General features: G+C 39.4%; 1 protein-coding gene across 1 annotated transcript in view; it reads left to right on the top strand.

The window, feature by feature from the left end:
* C5H9orf85 (chromosome 5 C9orf85 homolog) overlaps positions 1–17,254 on the top strand; it is a 30,450-nt gene that overhangs the window by 874 nt on the left and 12,322 nt on the right. Inside the window, exon 2 of the mRNA XM_063455048.1 lies at positions 4,266–4,372. Within this exon, the coding sequence (XP_063311118.1) occupies positions 4,266–4,372 (107 nt within the window). The remainder of the gene's footprint in view (positions 1–4,265; positions 4,373–17,254) is intronic.

Raw genomic sequence — 17,254 nt, 5'->3', positions numbered from 1 at the left:
GGACATCTGTAAATCTGCTAAGGCATTTATGGCGGAAAACCCGTTTGTCAGCTTGGTGAAGTGCTTTAGGGGAAAACTGCATGTACCCTCTGACTTATTTTATTAAAAGTAGTTTTAGCAGTTTGATGAACCCCTTTAGTAACATCTCCCAGCTTCCATGTACAGAGTTGTCGGTCTTACTCGTTGAACTGTGGTTCAAAGTAAAGAATTGAGTGCTTTATAGAGAAACTTTGTTTGCGAATCACAGCATTGGTTGCTCATGCAAGGTATGTCCCAGTGCCAATCTGTGAAAACCATCTTATTGGACACAAGTCATCAGTAATGATGATGTCACAGGAGCGCTCTCCTGGCACTGGACTATAGGTAAGTTTCAATGCAGAAATTGAGTGGGACGATAGGAAATCAGAAGATTGTAAGCTTGTTTGACTGGTTCCTCATCAACCATTGTTCCTGTAACACTTCGTAATTTTCTAGTTTATTGTTAAATTTACTCCTTTTATAATATTGTAAAACACTGCGTAATAAGTTGGTGCTATGTATATGCCAATAATAATTATAAACAAAAGAAACCCTCCAATAAAAGAAAACTAAATATTTTGTGTGTATGTGTATATATTTACACACAAAGTGTTTATTTAACATTACACACCATGAGAAATTTATACAAGATAATAAGAAATTGTAGAACATCTTTTGCACGTGACACTTTTTTCCCATACTTTAGTAGTTCACACCTTTCTGCCTATGAATGGAACAAGTATTGCAAGGTGAGAATTAAGCTGTTAAATCTAACCGTTTGCAAAATGTGGTCTCCTGAAACTATAAATATATTAGTATCCAAATACAAAACAATATACTTATATAAATTAGAAGAGGACCAAAAATGGAGTACAGAAATACCACACATGTATACCCTTTTCAGGTTTATAGGGAACTTTTGTAGGGTTTAAGACATTTTGCTTTGCTTGCTTCCCAGAGATGCAACTTGATAAAGTTAGAACCCTCTGTTTCATTATACCAAACCGTGCCAAATGTGACTTTCTCACTTTAACAATTAACTGTTTAGTAGATTGGCCTCCAGACTGTTGAATCTCTTTGAGAGACAGTCTTAGTACTGTTACATTTGCTGACAGCTGAGCAAATTATTTCTATACTTGGCTACCAGGTTGATCAGACCGCTAGGGAGCCAATCAATTGCTTTTGTTGGAATAGTCCACTGACTGCAAGGTGTTGGCTATCAGTCACTGCAAAGTGCCACTATGTTTGACTGTTACTGCAGTCCTCTGAGATGTGGCAGGTTTTTAGGCTTCCCTGGTTAACCATATGAGCGAGGCTTCCACGAACAGCAAATACACTCTTCATTTTAGTTTCTACCTTTCTTCATAGAGATCCTGGCTGGCTTAGAGTGATGGGCATCGTTGGCGACAGCAGTCCCTCTGATCACGTGTCTTGGGTGATGTCCACATTGCTATTTCTATTATACACCACTAACGGGCATAGAGTAATCTCAATTTGTAACGATATGCAGCAACCATCATGAAGAAATCAGTTACTTTCAGTTCCATGACTATTTCAGATGTCTGCAGTTTGTATGTGCAGTGTTTTACTTTGAAATACTGCATATAAAAAGATTAACCCCTTTACTGCCAGTGCTGTAACATCTCCTCTGGAGTTCCAGGTTGGCTAATGCCAAGTCTCTCAAACAATAAATGTTGCCCGCTGTGGCTTCCAGCTCTTCAGAAACCTGAAGCACATCAATGGACCACCAGAGAACATTGTAGCCTGTTGAGGACCCAGCAAACCGTTGCTGTCTAACCTGGCCAAGGTACTCCTGGCATAACCCCTACAGCGGCTGTAGTGGTCATAACGCCTGGAGTCCCTTTTTTTTTTTTACATATATTCTCTGGTCCAAAAGTTCACAGTTGATGCACAAACAATCTCTAGAATCCAATTCATCCTCCAATGTAAGTGTATGTTATCAATCAATACATAACTCCTGCTTCAGGTTTATGCCACTGTGGGAAGGGCCATTTGAACATTCTTTCATTTTTATTCAGGTCCATACATTTACCTCAACAATGGGCTAATATTTTAGTAATGCCAACTTTATTGTGCATTTTCCTGTACTATATATTTAAATTTTTTTTAAAGAATGTTATAATTTTCATTTATTTATTTTAATAAGTTCTGTTTGTCTGTGTACAGTTTGAAGAGGCAGTTTACTGTTTTTAGGAAAAGGAGGGGGAAACAAAAACTAGTTAGCTAGCTATCCATACATAAACACACACACCGTGTGGAAATATGTAAAAGCATTTCATTTCAAAATATGCAAATAGTTAGTTATCTCAGGAATGTCATAAATTCTTGCATTATCTGCAGTGTGCTGAACTTTGGAATATCATTTCCAAATGCTGTCATCCTTCGCATAATGTGGTGTGTTGTGTAATTCCAATTTGTACAAGTCACGTAAATTTAACATGTGTCATAGCTTTGTAATGTCCTCATCCACTTTCTTTTGTCCTAGATATTCTTTTATGGCCACACTGATTTGTTAAAATTATAATGCAATTACCAGATTTTACTATTAACATGACGTAAAGTCATGATTTTATTACTGACACGGAGGCGAGTATTATGCATTCTCTTTCTTTATTATACTCCCAGCAGCAAGAGAAGGGAAGTATGAGAGAATCATAGAAAAAATAAACCATAACAATAGCCTGGTAACAGTAGCACCAATCAGCATACAGTATAATCCATATAGGTGTAGTGCTCCTTGACTCCTCCTCTTTCTGCGTAGATCCTGAAGACCATTAGTGCAAAATTCAAGGTATTCCAACCATAAATACGAATCCACAAACCAAAACCATAACTGGAACTGCAATATAGAACCGTTTCAACCGCCAACTCTCCAGTTGTATTCAAGCTAAAAGAAAGGAGAAATATGGTAATATCGAAATCTCGTGACTGCTATTCCGCAATTAACAACTCGTCAACCATGTTAATCAATCGATGTAACTAGTGATAGAGGACAACATGACCCCCCCATCGGCGAGGTTAAAGCTCTGGTAATGGATTGTGCCATGGTAGCGTCCAGGAGGGTTTGAAATTCCTCCGATGCCATGAGGCTGGTGTTACCTTTACCTCCCTTGTTAGAAGGGGAAACGCCTGGTGTGGGGCACATAGACCTTGAAGGTCTGTCACTCTGATCCTGCATTTAGCAGATACAATCTTCACAGGGAATATATATACCCAAGTTCAACTAGTGAAAATTATTGGGCACAGTAAAATAAACTTATACACTTGGCACCTAGCCAATATTAATAACCCATTGTTTTAGACTGTAAAGGAAAAAAACTAGCTTTGAGAGAAAACAGAAAAGGGTGTCAGGATAGATTAATCCTCCACACCACACTTACAGTTTGGCAGTAATAAGTACAAAAACCTACAATGATATCCCAGTCTGGGTCTTAGGAGAGTGCTTGGGCGGGTAGGAGAAGCCGGTATGAGCTGAAGCTTGTACGTGACAGATTCCCGCTGAAATCGCGTTTAAAATGGCCGCCGCGAGTGCAAGTTACACTCCCGGCGACAGAAACCATAAAGATGGCCGCCGCGCCACAAATTGCGCATACGCGGCCGGACCGCAAGGGGAAAATGAAACTCAATGGCCGCGCATGCGCTGCTGCCTGAAAAACCGCGGACAAAAACTGGAGGTGCAAAGCGTAGCACCAGTCACCCAACAGGGAAATACAATCTAGGTGAGGGCAGGGAGGAATCACTCCCCTGATACCAGATAGGAAGCACTCTCCTGACACCAGAAGGGTATACACCACAGAAGACAGTATGACCTGACAATAATATACAATAATTTACAATCTAATGAACATCCAAATAATGTGTAGGAATTAAATACAAATGTATAAGAAATCACAGGAGTAGCAAGATGAGGTACTTAACTTGTCTGAGGGAGCAGCAAGAAAGAGGAGGAGTCAAGGAGCACTACACCTATATGGATTAAACTGTATGCTGATTGGTGCTACTGTTACCAGGCTATTGTTATGGTTTCTTTTTTCTATGATTCTCTCATACTTCCCTTTTCTTGCTGCTGGGAGTATAATAAAGAAAGAGAATGCATAATAAGAGCCTCCGTGTCTTTAATAAAATCAGCAAGCATAATTTAGTTGTGTGCATTTGGATTAGACTTGGTGATTGTTTTGTCTGCATTATTATCTATACTTTTTTTTTTTTTTTTCTCGTCATTTTAGAAACTTAATTCAAAGTTACATGATGGAGTTTGCCAGAGATGCAAAGATGTTTTGGAATGGAGGGTAAAATTCAGCAAGTACAAGCCTCTTTCGCAACCTAAAAAATGGTATGTAACACTCCCTGTTTATGGTCCCAAGTAATCTGAGTGTTTGTTTACTTCCTTTTTTTTTTTAGATTCTCTTGGGGGCTAAGAATGTGGTCTGCAGCGACTTTAATGGTTAGGAGAACAATAAAACCCCTCTGATTTTAGAAACCTCTTCCAGAATCCTTTACATAGATTAAATATATTTTATACTTTATTTTATTATTGGCTTTCTTGAACAAGAGCTAAAGGTCCTAATATAAAGAGCCTACGAGCTATGGGAAAAAGGGGTGAAATTACACAAATAACATTACTTTTTTACCCTAAAGTTAAAAGGGATTGCATATGTATTGACAGAATAGTTTGTAAACAGTAGGTGACTAGGTTAAGGGTAAATAAGAATGTGAAGGGAAATTAGTTAACTGGTTGATATCCCCCCCTGTAAATAATGACATAATATATTAAGTCAACTGTGTGTGTGTTTAAAGAAATTCTCCAAGTAATGGTGAGTACCATAACCACTACAGCATGTTAGGAATGAATATACGTTTATATTCTTACTCGAATTCCCCCGTCTCTGCTAGCAAGTTGGTGAGCCTGTGCATCTTTCTCCCATTTCCAGCTCTCCTCTCTGCTACCATGAGAGCCGGAAGCTCCTGCTTACGATCGTCTTTTGGCTCTTCTGGGTTAAGCCAGGCGGACCCAATGTAAAAAGTCAAACTCTTCTAAAACCATACGCACTACAGTGTGCTAGTGTTCATTTAATCCCCATGCTTAGTCCCTTTGCAATAAATGTTTTCTCACTGCCCCTTCTGTACTCCGTTTAGCATACAGTGCACCAGTAACATAGGATTACTAAATATTAGTGCTTGTATATTGTCATACACACATGCCTAATCATGTTTCATTCAAGTCAGTGGGATTTATTTACCAAATTCAGAATTATAGTAATTTGAAAAATGAAGGCTAACAATTCCAACTCTACTAGAGCCACACCCAAACTCTAAATGTTGCCATTCAGATTTCATTCTGCTAGACTAGTTTAGAGTTTAGGAATAACCCTGTGGCATAATAAACTCACAAGGGTAAACATGTGTGGGTTATCATGGGTTAAATCTTATAGGTGAATTTCTGGAAATTCCCATGAATTGGGAAAACAGCAAAATACATCTTATTTCACTGGTTGAATGTAACTTGGTTTAAAGGACTTTAGAACCAGTTTATCAAAATAGTCGATGATACTTGTAAAAAAGGATAGTTCAGTGTGTCAACTATGACCAAAACTGTCAAAATAAAGTTGACATACTCTACACTGCAGATTTAGTTAATTGAAAGCTCAAGTTTGGGAAACATTTGAAGTACCATATTTGTTATCAAGTTAATTATAGTAGAATACGTGTGAGTGGCATAAACAAAGGGGATTTTATCAAATTTTGAGTCTAGTGCATAAGTGCATTTTTTTTTTTTTGTAATTCTTTATTTTTGCAATGACAGAAATTGCAGTATAGTGGCTTGTGCAAAAGCCATGACATGTTTTATTAATCATTATCTCAGTGATACAGCAAGGAAATGTTATTTTGTTATACAATGGTAATTGGCTTAGTCGCAATCCGTCAGTTTTTACATTTTCATAAAAACAGAAAAGCAGTAAAGAAAAAAATATCTTTAAAAAGTAACATAACAGAGCAGTGTTACTGAAATAATTTTGAATGGTGTGTATTGGAACCCTCATAGTTGACCCCCCCTCCCCCCCCTGCTTTGCTGCTACTCCCGCCACAGGGGACAGAGAGCACGGAGTTGGTGACCCCTAGGGACCCTGGGCAAAAATGATTGAACTCGTAAGGCTATGATTTTAGTGAGAATTGTAAGATCCAGATTGAGCAACGATATAGGGCGATAGGACGCCAAATCTTCCACATCTCTACCCGGCTTCGGTAGTAGCATAGTGCGTGTCTGATTAAGGGAATGTATCAAGAGTCCCTTTAGATAGATTTGGTCAAAAAGGGCCTTAAGGATGGGACTGATTTGGTGTTTTAGAGTTTTGTAATACTCGGCAGTGTATCCATCTGGGCCTGGAGCTTTACCTGATTTAAGGGACGCAATGGTTATATGATTTTCTTTTTCATTAATAGGGGCACTAAGTAGTTCCCTGGAGTCCTCGTCTAAATGAGGTAGGTTCAGATTTTTCAGCAAAGCCATACCCTGATCATGATGATCAGTCGGGGCTATCAATAGTTTTTGGAAGTAGTCGTGAAAAGCTTTAATTGCTGCATAAGAAGTAAGCCGGCCTCCTTCCGGCGAGTTGATTACAGTTATTGGTTTGAACCTGGTTTTAGGGTTGGCCATATGGGCCAACAACCTCCCAGATCACACCCCCTCACCCCCCCATCTGAAAAAGTGTTGTGTCTGAAAGTATAATTTTGATTGAGCATAGTTAGTTATGTAAGTGGATTAAGCATCAAGGTAAGTTTGCTTGTTTTCGTCAGATGGATTAGCCAAATACCTCGTACAAGATTGTTTGTTTGAGGTCTGTTTTCTAATACCGCGTGGTCCTTTTGCCATTTTTTCTTAGCAGATAAAGTGTAGAAAATTATATGTCTCCTCATGACTGCCTTGGATATGTCTCCCATAGTAGTTTTGGCTCCTCCGTGTGTTCCAGGTTGTCATTCAGAAAGTTCGCCCAGCGAGTATATCGACCCTCCCAGTCAACCTCACAGCTGTGTATTACCTATTGAAGGTTTGAATGCCTCCCCTCGTGTTTTGGAATTATATTTTGCTGCAGTACAGGATTGGATCCATGGTGCTTTAAGCTGCGTATCAGCCGATTGTGACCAATGAGTTTCCTGTAGAAGAGTAATATGTGACTGTTGTTTAGCTAAATACATCAAAATCTTCTTTCTATTTATCGGTGTGTTTGCCCCTTTTACATTCCAGGATAGGAATTTAATGGTAGAGGTAGAGAAAGTTCTTGGATTAGAAGACATTAATATCTTAGTCGATACCCCGGCGGGGAAGGTGGTATAGCTGAGATTGGTAGCATAAAAGGAGACTCCGTCCCTCCCAGCCCAAGCGGACGGAAAATCACAAAGTCAGAGGCAAGCAGAGAGTCCAGCGGATCCGGTAGGTAGAAGGCCAAGTGGCCCAAACTATATACAGATAGGTGAACCAAAAAGCATTTAGAGATGAAGGTTCATCACTCCTCCCTAAGTGGTGAGGATCTGGCTGAAGGGTTTGGTGAAGGTGTACCCCAATCTGGGAGAACATTCTGTAGAAAGGTGGTAGCCTCTGATTCTGAAGAGGTAGACCAATTATGATTTGCGATGCGTAAGCGTAGAGTGGCAGGATACGACGGAGCAAATCTTTCTAGTGTAATGCTGAACTGATGGAAGTAAAGGCTTGTCTCCTCTGTGTGACTTGTGCAGAGTAATCTTTGAAGATTATACTTCTTTTGTCTTGATAGGTAAGTCCAGGAAGTTGTTTATAAGCTGTAAGGATACGAACCATATCATTGAAATTTAGGAATTTTGCTATTATTGGTCGTGACTTAGTGGCATCATTGGGCCTGAAAGGGCCTAATCTGTGTGCTCATTCAATAACGATGGGAGTGAGAGCAGAGTTACCGAGCTGCAGGATATCCTGTAGCCAGCTTTGAAGAGTGGAGAGAATGTCAGCCGAGTTCAATGATTCAGGGAAGCCCACAAATCTTAGGTTATTTCTTCTACTCCGTTTTTTGAGATCATCTAATTTATCCCGTAGAGATGATAAAGTATTGTGTAGTCGATTGTAATTGGTGAAGTTCATCTTCTGTTGCGCTTTGTCTGTTTTCTAGTAGAGTAATTTGAGTAGAATGGGATTGGAGTAAATGAACTGCTTTATCAATATATTCTTTAATGTCCTTGAATTGGGAGTCAAAGATTGGTTTGAGAAGAAAACGGGCGATTTCTGAAGCTTGCTGTGAGATGATGTGAGGGGCAAAGAGGGATCCTCATCCAGAATAGAGCCAGTAGGGGAAAGTGCTGGAGTGGACGGGGGTGTGGTTTCTCTTAGATGTTGTTTCTTGGCAGGATTTTGAGGTTTGCTGCTATATTGTTTAGAGGAGGATTTATCAATTAATTTATCCATGACAGAGAAAAGGAGGGAAATCGGAGAACAAAAAATAAATTAAAAAATATATAATGGTCAACAAAGGTATTTACAGTACATATGAGGAGAAATGATATCCGTTCTGAAGCAGAGAGACCCAAGGCTTCTTGTGTGCTGACCCCAATTCTGATGAGCTGCTAGCATAGAATTTTCTGCTGCTCTGATGTGGCTGTGGCAAAGGTCTGCCTGCACATAAAGCTTTTAGCCGCCATTAGAGTGGAACTGTGAAGGTATTCAGGGTTTTGCAGTGGCTCAGGATGTAGTTGAGGCCTACAGGTTAAGCGTAGCAAGGGATAACCTGCAGCTACAGGTGTACACCCCTACCAGGAAAAAAAAACAGGTTGAGATACTGAAGCATCCAATAAGGAATAACAAGAATAAATAAGTCAACCAAGTAATGTACAGTCTATGAGGGCATATATTTACTGCCCCTCCGCAGGCTCCCTTCCTTTCTGTGTTATCCAATAGTGCTGATGTTGAGAGAGAAGAAAAAAGAAAAACGACTATGTATACGAGGAATAGCTGTCAGACATCAGTGCTGCAGAGCTTTGGTCCGTTTGCAATGAGGTAAGAGACATTGGTGACAGGGGAGAGGTAGTGCGGAAAACCCTCACTATTGATGTCTCCAAGCTAGGAGAAACTGATAGACACGTATTATAAATGTGGTGACATTTTCTTAGAGTGGCACAAGCTTGAAATAGAACCAGCAGGCAGGTCTGCAACTGGTCTCTAATAATATCACAAAAAGAGAAAGAAAACTTAATAAAGGTGTGTGTGTGTGTATATATACACTGGAAGCAGCTGTGTGGCAGCCTGAATTCAAGATTGAGGCCAAAAGTGTCCTCCAATACAAGGCACTGGAGTGAGCAGAGGGACTAGGAGTATATCAGCAGCCAAAACCCTGCAGAGTATCTTCTGTCAGTGTGTGTGTACGGTTATCAACCAGCCTTCTATGGTCTAAGGAGGCTGCCAGGCCTGATGTCATGTGAAGGTGTGGGGCACACTTTTAATTATGTGATCCAGTACCTGACGCAGTAATCACCGCGAATAACATTTAATCCGTTAACATCGGGAACCTTCAGTGAGCCTTGGCTCCGTGGATGTGAGGTGCAAAGGAGCAGTGATGCCCCCGTTAATGCCTAGCGGCCAGTTAAGATGGTGGCGGAACTGGAAGCCTCCATATAAGTGGTTTTAAATCTTGCACCCATAGAACTAAGTCACGTACATGCCTAAAGTAACTAAAAGTATTTTCAAAGAATAAATAGTGTGTGTAGTAAATTTGTCACTTATTATTATTATTATTATTATTATTATTATTATTAACAGAGCAATATGTGGCCTGCAAATTACTTATCTGAGGGAGCAGCCAGGAGTTTGATTTGGAGAGGTGGCTACTTATAGCCGATGGAACACTCTGGTTGTAACGTGATTTCACCTTAATGGGTTTTTTTTTTTTTATGCTTTGTTTCTGATTCTCATTTTTTTAGTTTCTGATGAGGGACATAAATAAGAAATAAATTACCCACTACACGTCTTTAATAAAACCATGAATTGACATCATATTAATATTAAAATGTGGTATTTCATTGTATAATTTCGTAATGTGTTCTGTAAGTGTTTGCCTGGTAAGGTCATTCAGATAAAATCTGCTTATTACGCATAGTAGTGGCACTAAATTTATCCTATGTCTAAATGACTTTCAAGAATGACTAAAGTAATTAAGAATATAGAATTTACAACCCCATAAATAAACCTTGCTAGTGCCAGACCAGGTTTATTTACTTTAATCAATATTTTTAAATTGTATACCGTGCACATGATTGTATTGACAACCATTTGATGGATGTGTTTTACTATTCAGTATGGATATTATTGTTTTTCACAAAAATGAAGGTTTGATTTCTACCCTGGCCCTTTCCTTTTGATTATGCATCAGTTTTAAAGTACACCAGCCATGGCAAATGTGTCACTTTACAATGCATATAATTTCAACTTTATATTGTGTTAGTTTACCGTAATTGCTTGTAAATGTCTATATAAAACATTTTGCATAGTTTGACTTTTGGATTTGCAACAATTCTCTAGGCATAATATTATAGACAAATATGAGTGGCGGGAGTACAAAACAAACACGGAGAGTGTGATAAACACTATAAAACATATCTATTATTTATATATATATATATATATATATATATATATATATATAATGTATATATGTATACTTCTCACTACGTAAAATTATTAGTATATCCTTGTCAAAAACAAATATACATAAATACATGTGAAGAGAATATAAATCTATTACCGGTTATGTTAACCTAGAATCTAAAAAACAATATACCGTATATACTCGTGTATTAGACAAGTTTTTCAGCAAATCTTTTGTGCTGAAAAACCCCCACTCGTCTTATACTCGAGTCAATTGTCTGTATTATGGCAATTTTCATTGCCATAATACAGACAAGGACCGGGGGCTGGCAGGAAGCTGTAACTTACCTTTTGCTGCAGCTCCTGTCAGCTCCCTTCTCTCTCCTCTGGACCGTGCAGCTCCCTCTGCAAGTCTCGCGAGAGCCGCGGGGTCAGAGCCCGTGGCAACGCTCCGCGCGGCCGCAAGACTTGCAGAGGGAGCTGACCTGGGAGCTGCACGGACCGGAGGAGAGAGAAGGGAGCTGACAGGAGCTGCAGGAAAGGTAATTAAGAGCTCTCTGCCAGCCCCCCTCCTACAGCCCATCCACTGGACCACCAGGGAGTGAGAGCCCCCCTCCCTGGCCAGCTAACAAGCAGAGAGGGGGGGGACAAAAAAAAAATTATATATTAATAATAAACTAAAAAAAATAATATAAGAAAAAATAATAATATTATACTAATAATTAAATAATAATAAAAAAATGCCCACCCCCACCAATGCTCTCCATCACACACACTGCACTCACACACACACTGCATTCATTTACACACACTGCACTCATACACACTGCACTGCATTCATTATATACACACTGCACTCATACACACACACTGCACTGCATTCATTATATACACACTGTATTCATACACACACACTGCATTTATATACACACTGCACTGCATTTATGTACACACACTGCATTCATACACACACTGCAAATAAATAAATATTCAATTAATATAATTTTTTTTAGGATCTAATTTTATTTAGAAATTTACCAGTAGCTGCTGCATTTCCCACCCTAGTCTTATACTCGAGTCAATAAGTTTTCCCAGTTTTTTGGGGTAAAATTAGGGGCCTCGGCTTATATTCGGGTCGGCTTATACTCGAGTATATACGGTATACAAAAAATGTGGAGTATTGTAAGTATATTGTAAGACTATAGAGTCCACCCATGGATCTAAATGCAGCGGTCAGTAATTGATATGGTGACAGATCTCTATCCAGGTACCTACAGGAGATTTAGGTCACCACATGAAATAATGGAAGAGGTACAAATTTGTGGGGAAAAAAATGTAGGTATGTTTATTCAAAAAAATATATAAAACATAACAATAAAACCAACTCAATGAATAAAAGAAAGGCGGCAGAGGATACTAGCATTAATAAACTGCGATATGTAGTAAACCTGGTAGTTATACCCAGTCACATGGCAAATCAAGTCCTTCAGCAAAGTAATGTTCAAGACTTACAAATGGCGAGTTCTACATGGTTAATAAAAAAAACTCCACCACTGTAGCGCCCACCAATGATGCATTTCACAATCATTGCGCCTTCAGATTGGCAAAATGTACTAAAACCTACAAAATAATATATACGCCCCTGTGGTGAAGCCCCTCCTACTAGAAACGGTTTGTTACTTGTCCAGGCGGAAGATCGACATGTATAGAAAACGCCAGCATTAATACAATATCGTCAGATAGTCAGTCGCACAAAACATACAATAGAAAATACTAAATTAACAATTAAAAGATATTCTAGTTATTTATAGGAACCAAAACCTATGGAGGTGCAAGTACCACAGAATTTCCCTTCCATCAATAACATTGTATGTATTAACTCATTTGTATATCCAAGGCACTTCCTGCTGGCCTAATAAAATAAATAAATAAAAAAAAACCTGTTTATTTTCTTGAGGGCCTGAAAATTAAGTAACTTATGGTTCCTTTCATGCTTTTCTTTAAAATGTACTGGGACACTATGGTAAAGAAATTATGTTTCTAATATATTCTTCTACACAAGTGTGGAGTGCTCGAGTGCTTCTTTCTATGTAAAGAAGATTACAAAGGCAAAGCGAGGCATTAGAGTGGCAAGTAATGGAATCCCTTTCTAATTGCCACATCTCAATTCCCTTACTGCAGGGCTCAACAAATCCCAGGTGCAAGGTAGCCATGACGACTAAGAATTTTTTTCTGGCGCCTCGGATTGGTCAGCCGTTCCCTCCACCTCCTGTCTCAATCTCTGTGTGCTGGTGTACCAGGAGGAAGTGAACCTGCGCGGCCTCAGTGCGGGGAGGAAGTAATTATAGTTCACTTCCTTGAAAACAAATATATAAATATCTTTTATGTCCACATCAGGCTTTTCTCTGAGTTGCATTTCAACGTAGCTTTCTACTTTAGTCAGGATAATACACGTGGTGACATCACATACAGTTGTATTATCTCTTCAGAAATGAACACTGCAGGTTGGGGGCAAAGGTAGCAAAATATTGTTATTGTGTTCAATTGTTAAAAGATTTTACTATCCCATTACAATTTTTTCCCATTAACTAATGCAATGTATTGCGTGGCCAAGTACAATCTGCAGGTCGTTTCATGACAAGTGGTCGAGTGCAATCGCATTTCTCAAACAGGATTCTAGTTGTGTAATGGTAACAGATTTTATATGATATTGTTCTAGTCTTTGTGCAACAGGTCCACTGATATAATTCCTTGTCTCAGGTCAGTTTGGTCACAAAGATATGTTGTTTTGCACACCTTCCATAGTGTTTTTTTGTGAATGCTTTAGCTTGTGGTTTTAGTTAATAAGAGTGCTTTTTTTTTTTTATTCTTTATTTTGGTTGTGCTTCAGCAGGTATACATAGTAAGAATGACATGTCAGCCGTGTTCTCAAAATCTCACAAAAAGAAATATGGGTCATGTCTGTAGCATACAGCACATTTTAGTATTTTAAACCATGAAACCTAATATAAATTGGTTACTGGAGCCCATCATCTATTCTAATGTATTGTGTGTGTACAGGAACTAGAGATTCTCGAAGCGTCCAACTAAAGAAAGGACTGTCACACATGATACTAAGTGATATGTATATATTGGTTGGTCTATTAGCCTAATTTTTGGGGGCTGTGTCACCAGTCCCTTAGGACCTGTGGTCAGCCCTGGGTACCTTCATGAATGTGGATAGCTGCTACGGGAAGCTTTTTTTTTTTTTTCCATGGAGGCCACAGTCGGCGCCATTTTAGGTGTCTTGGGCCTAGCAGTTTGCCGCAGGAACGTCCCTATATCACTGGACCTTGGGCTCGGATCAGCCCGCTATTTCTTGATGAGCTTCCCAATCTGCTTCAGGAAGGCTAGTGCGGCGGTGTATGCATGTGGGACCGGTTAACGCTGTCGGTAATAGCCGATTTAAGGAAGCTTTTTGTGGCTCTCTGGTGTCCATCCCGTGAGGCTGCTTGCTCCGCCACCCTAGTTAATGAGTTTTTACATTTTTCTTACCTGTGATAGGCCAGAGTTCTACTATTTAGGCATGAAATCCTAAAGGCCTGTCTGTCAAACGGCTTGCAAACTTTTCTGTTGCATTGTTAGGAGCTGTGTTGTATATATTTCCACAACCCTCCTTCCAACTTGGCGCAGTATGCCTGTTTGTGCTCTGATCAACGTACCTGTAACTCAGTATCTGAGGGCCAGCCAGGCTGATTCAATCTTCTTGTGCGGTTTCCATTTCTTGTCTCTCCTGATTTAAGTACTTGCTAACTGGTTTCTGCCTGTTATGGTCTACAGACTTAATCTAAACAAGCTATACGTCTTACTGCATCTTCAATACTTTTTTGATCCACAATTTCTTGATCCCACCTCCATCTGCTAAGTTCTTCTGTCCTTATTTTGCTATTCTGTTTTGTCATCTTGCCCTCATAAACATAATATGGTGTTAATATTAATATGGCACAATGGTATTATGTTAAAGAGGCACCTTTTCTGCACTTAGGTTTCAGATCCAGACCTAAAAGCCCTGTTCCTAATAAGGAATAGTTATTCTATTTTATTGATGTATATACCAATCCCTGCTGTCCAACATTTTGACAAAAGAACTATTGGGGTTGGCACTTATAAACTCTTGTCAGCATAATCACTATACTGAGCTGTTGCTTAGATAGACTACTCCTGTTTGGGGTTAAACATTAATTTTGCATTTTGGGGCAGCAAATGCTGCCAAGCTGGGTTTACCCCAAAATACAAGCACCCTGATTAATGTTATATAGCATTTTTTTTTTCCAATGGAACAGAAGTGCAGTCCACATCTGAGTCCAGAGTTTCATCACGCTGACTGCTCATTTTAGAGTGTGACTGGTAGCAACCAAATATTTTTAGAATGTACTAAAGGGCAGAAGCTTTAGCTTGTCTCTTGCTCCTTCCCTGCTTTTTTTTCTTTTTCTTTTCATGAGTCTGGTTCAGGAACCAAGCAGAAGGTTTTTCTTGCAAACATATCTCTCTCAATGATGATCTAATATAATGCTTCTCATAGAAGAGCATTGGGGATATGATGCTCATGCGCAAGGAGCACCATGTGTGCATCCAATCAAATGCTTCTCACAGAAAAACATTGAATTCAGTGGTCTCATGACAAATTTTCACTTGGTGCTTGCATAGGAAGCGGTTTTATGGGCTTCACTGTCACAGCCACTAGATTTGTGTTTAACCCTCTGAAGGTAAACTTTGTAGTTTCTACAAAACTATGTTTTACATTGAAGGGTTAATTGTACAAGGCCCCTGCATACATTGTGAAAAAGTGGTTTGGGATGACCAGATGAAATGAGTTGTGTATTAGACACTCAGCCATTAATAGTTAAAGCAGCCCTGTTTTTTTTTTTTTTTTTTTTGTCTGCTTTTTCTCCTTTTTGGTTTTCCTTGACTTGTGCCTTCTGTACATCGCCTCTTTCCTTTATTTAGATGTATTGTCTTTTTTTTTTCTTGTGCTGAATATCCATACTTGGGCACATCCATTTTGATGTCTTCTTCCCATGATCCCTTCTGTGGGATGAATTTACTAACGGAATGTGGATACATTTGACAACTGAAGCAGAACCATGCGTTAAAGCAGGGGTCCTCAAACTCCGGCCACCCAGATGTTGCTGAACTACAACTCCCATGATTCTCTGGCTATCTGTGTAATTCAAAGAATCATGGGCGTTGTAGTTCAGCAACATCTAGGGGCCGGAGTTTGAGGACCCCTGCTTTAAAAGATCACTATAGTGTCTGGAAAACAAACTAGTTTTCCTGACGCTATATAACCCTTATGTCCGTCCGTCCCCCCCTTGGCGCTTACTTTAATCCAGCGCCGGGCTCCCTCAGCGCTGGTGACCTCTGCTCCCCGGCCAACGTTAGCTCCCGAGTGTAGTGGAATGCGCATGCGCGGCAAGAGCCGCGCGCGCATTCAAACAGTCCATAGGAAAGCATTTCTCAATGCTTTCCTATGGACGTTTTGCGCGCTGAATGCGATTTTTCACATCCAGCGTCGCAGAAGCGCCTCTAGCGGCTGTCCGGAAGACAGCCACTAGAGGCTGGATGAACCCTGCAATGTAAACATAGCAGTTTCTTTGAAACTGCTATGTTTACGTCCGAAGGGTTAAAACCTGGGGGACCTGGCACCCAGACTACTTCATTGAGCTGAAGTGTTCTGGGTAACTATAGTGTCCCTTTAAGCTCTGTCCTTTGTCAACTATTGTCAACTTAATTACTGTACATAAGGAAAAATAGTCCCTACTTCTACTTCTAAAACTAAAGTGTTCAGGAAAGTAAAGATATTCAGCCACAGTAAGCTATATAGAAGCTGCTTAGATGAACTTTATTTCTGATGACAGAATTGCTTTAAGTGTCTCTCAACTGTAGTTGGTGTCCAATGCATGTTACTCTATTCTCCTTTTACTGTAATGCTGGCTTATATGACCACACCAGACTAAACAATCACTATCAAATATTGTAAAAACTGCACTTTTAAGAGTTAAAGGTAAAAGAAAAAAATGTTTCACAACTCTGATTCAAATCTTACATGTATCCCTAAAGGCTAGGATGGCTCGTTTTCAGGTATGTTAACTGTTTCAGAGTAAATCTATTTGATTTAAACATATTCAGCCTGTGTATCATAAGGGTGTAACCCACCTTCAAACATTCTTTCTGATTCTCTGACACAGTACTGAGTCATTGCCTAAGCAATGTCAATCTTTGCTTAAAGGTACAATCATCACTTTTTTCCCACCAAACTGGCTCTGAGAAGATACATTACTCCTTTGCAATGCTGTAGTCAGGGCATTTTGTTCAAAACGATTCCCCCGCACTCTACCCCCAGGAATATTTTTGCAACATGTTTATTCAGAGTGTTTTACAAATGTAGCAATTAATCATTGGTAGGGTTAAAGGTAGAATATATAAAGAGACATACTTTTGCATGTATATGCTCTGTGCACAGCATCTCTGTCTGTGTGACCTGTGGGTTTTTTTCTGTTTGTTTTTTACACTTTACAAATGTGCATGTTTGAGACTGTAAACCAAATGTTGCAAACAGCTTGCATTAGCTAT

Source organism: Pelobates fuscus, chromosome 5, assembly GCF_036172605.1.
Source record: "Pelobates fuscus isolate aPelFus1 chromosome 5, aPelFus1.pri, whole genome shotgun sequence".
NCBI lineage: Eukaryota > Metazoa > Chordata > Amphibia > Anura > Pelobatidae > Pelobates > Pelobates fuscus.
This window is presented reverse-complemented; position numbering and strand designations above follow the sequence as displayed.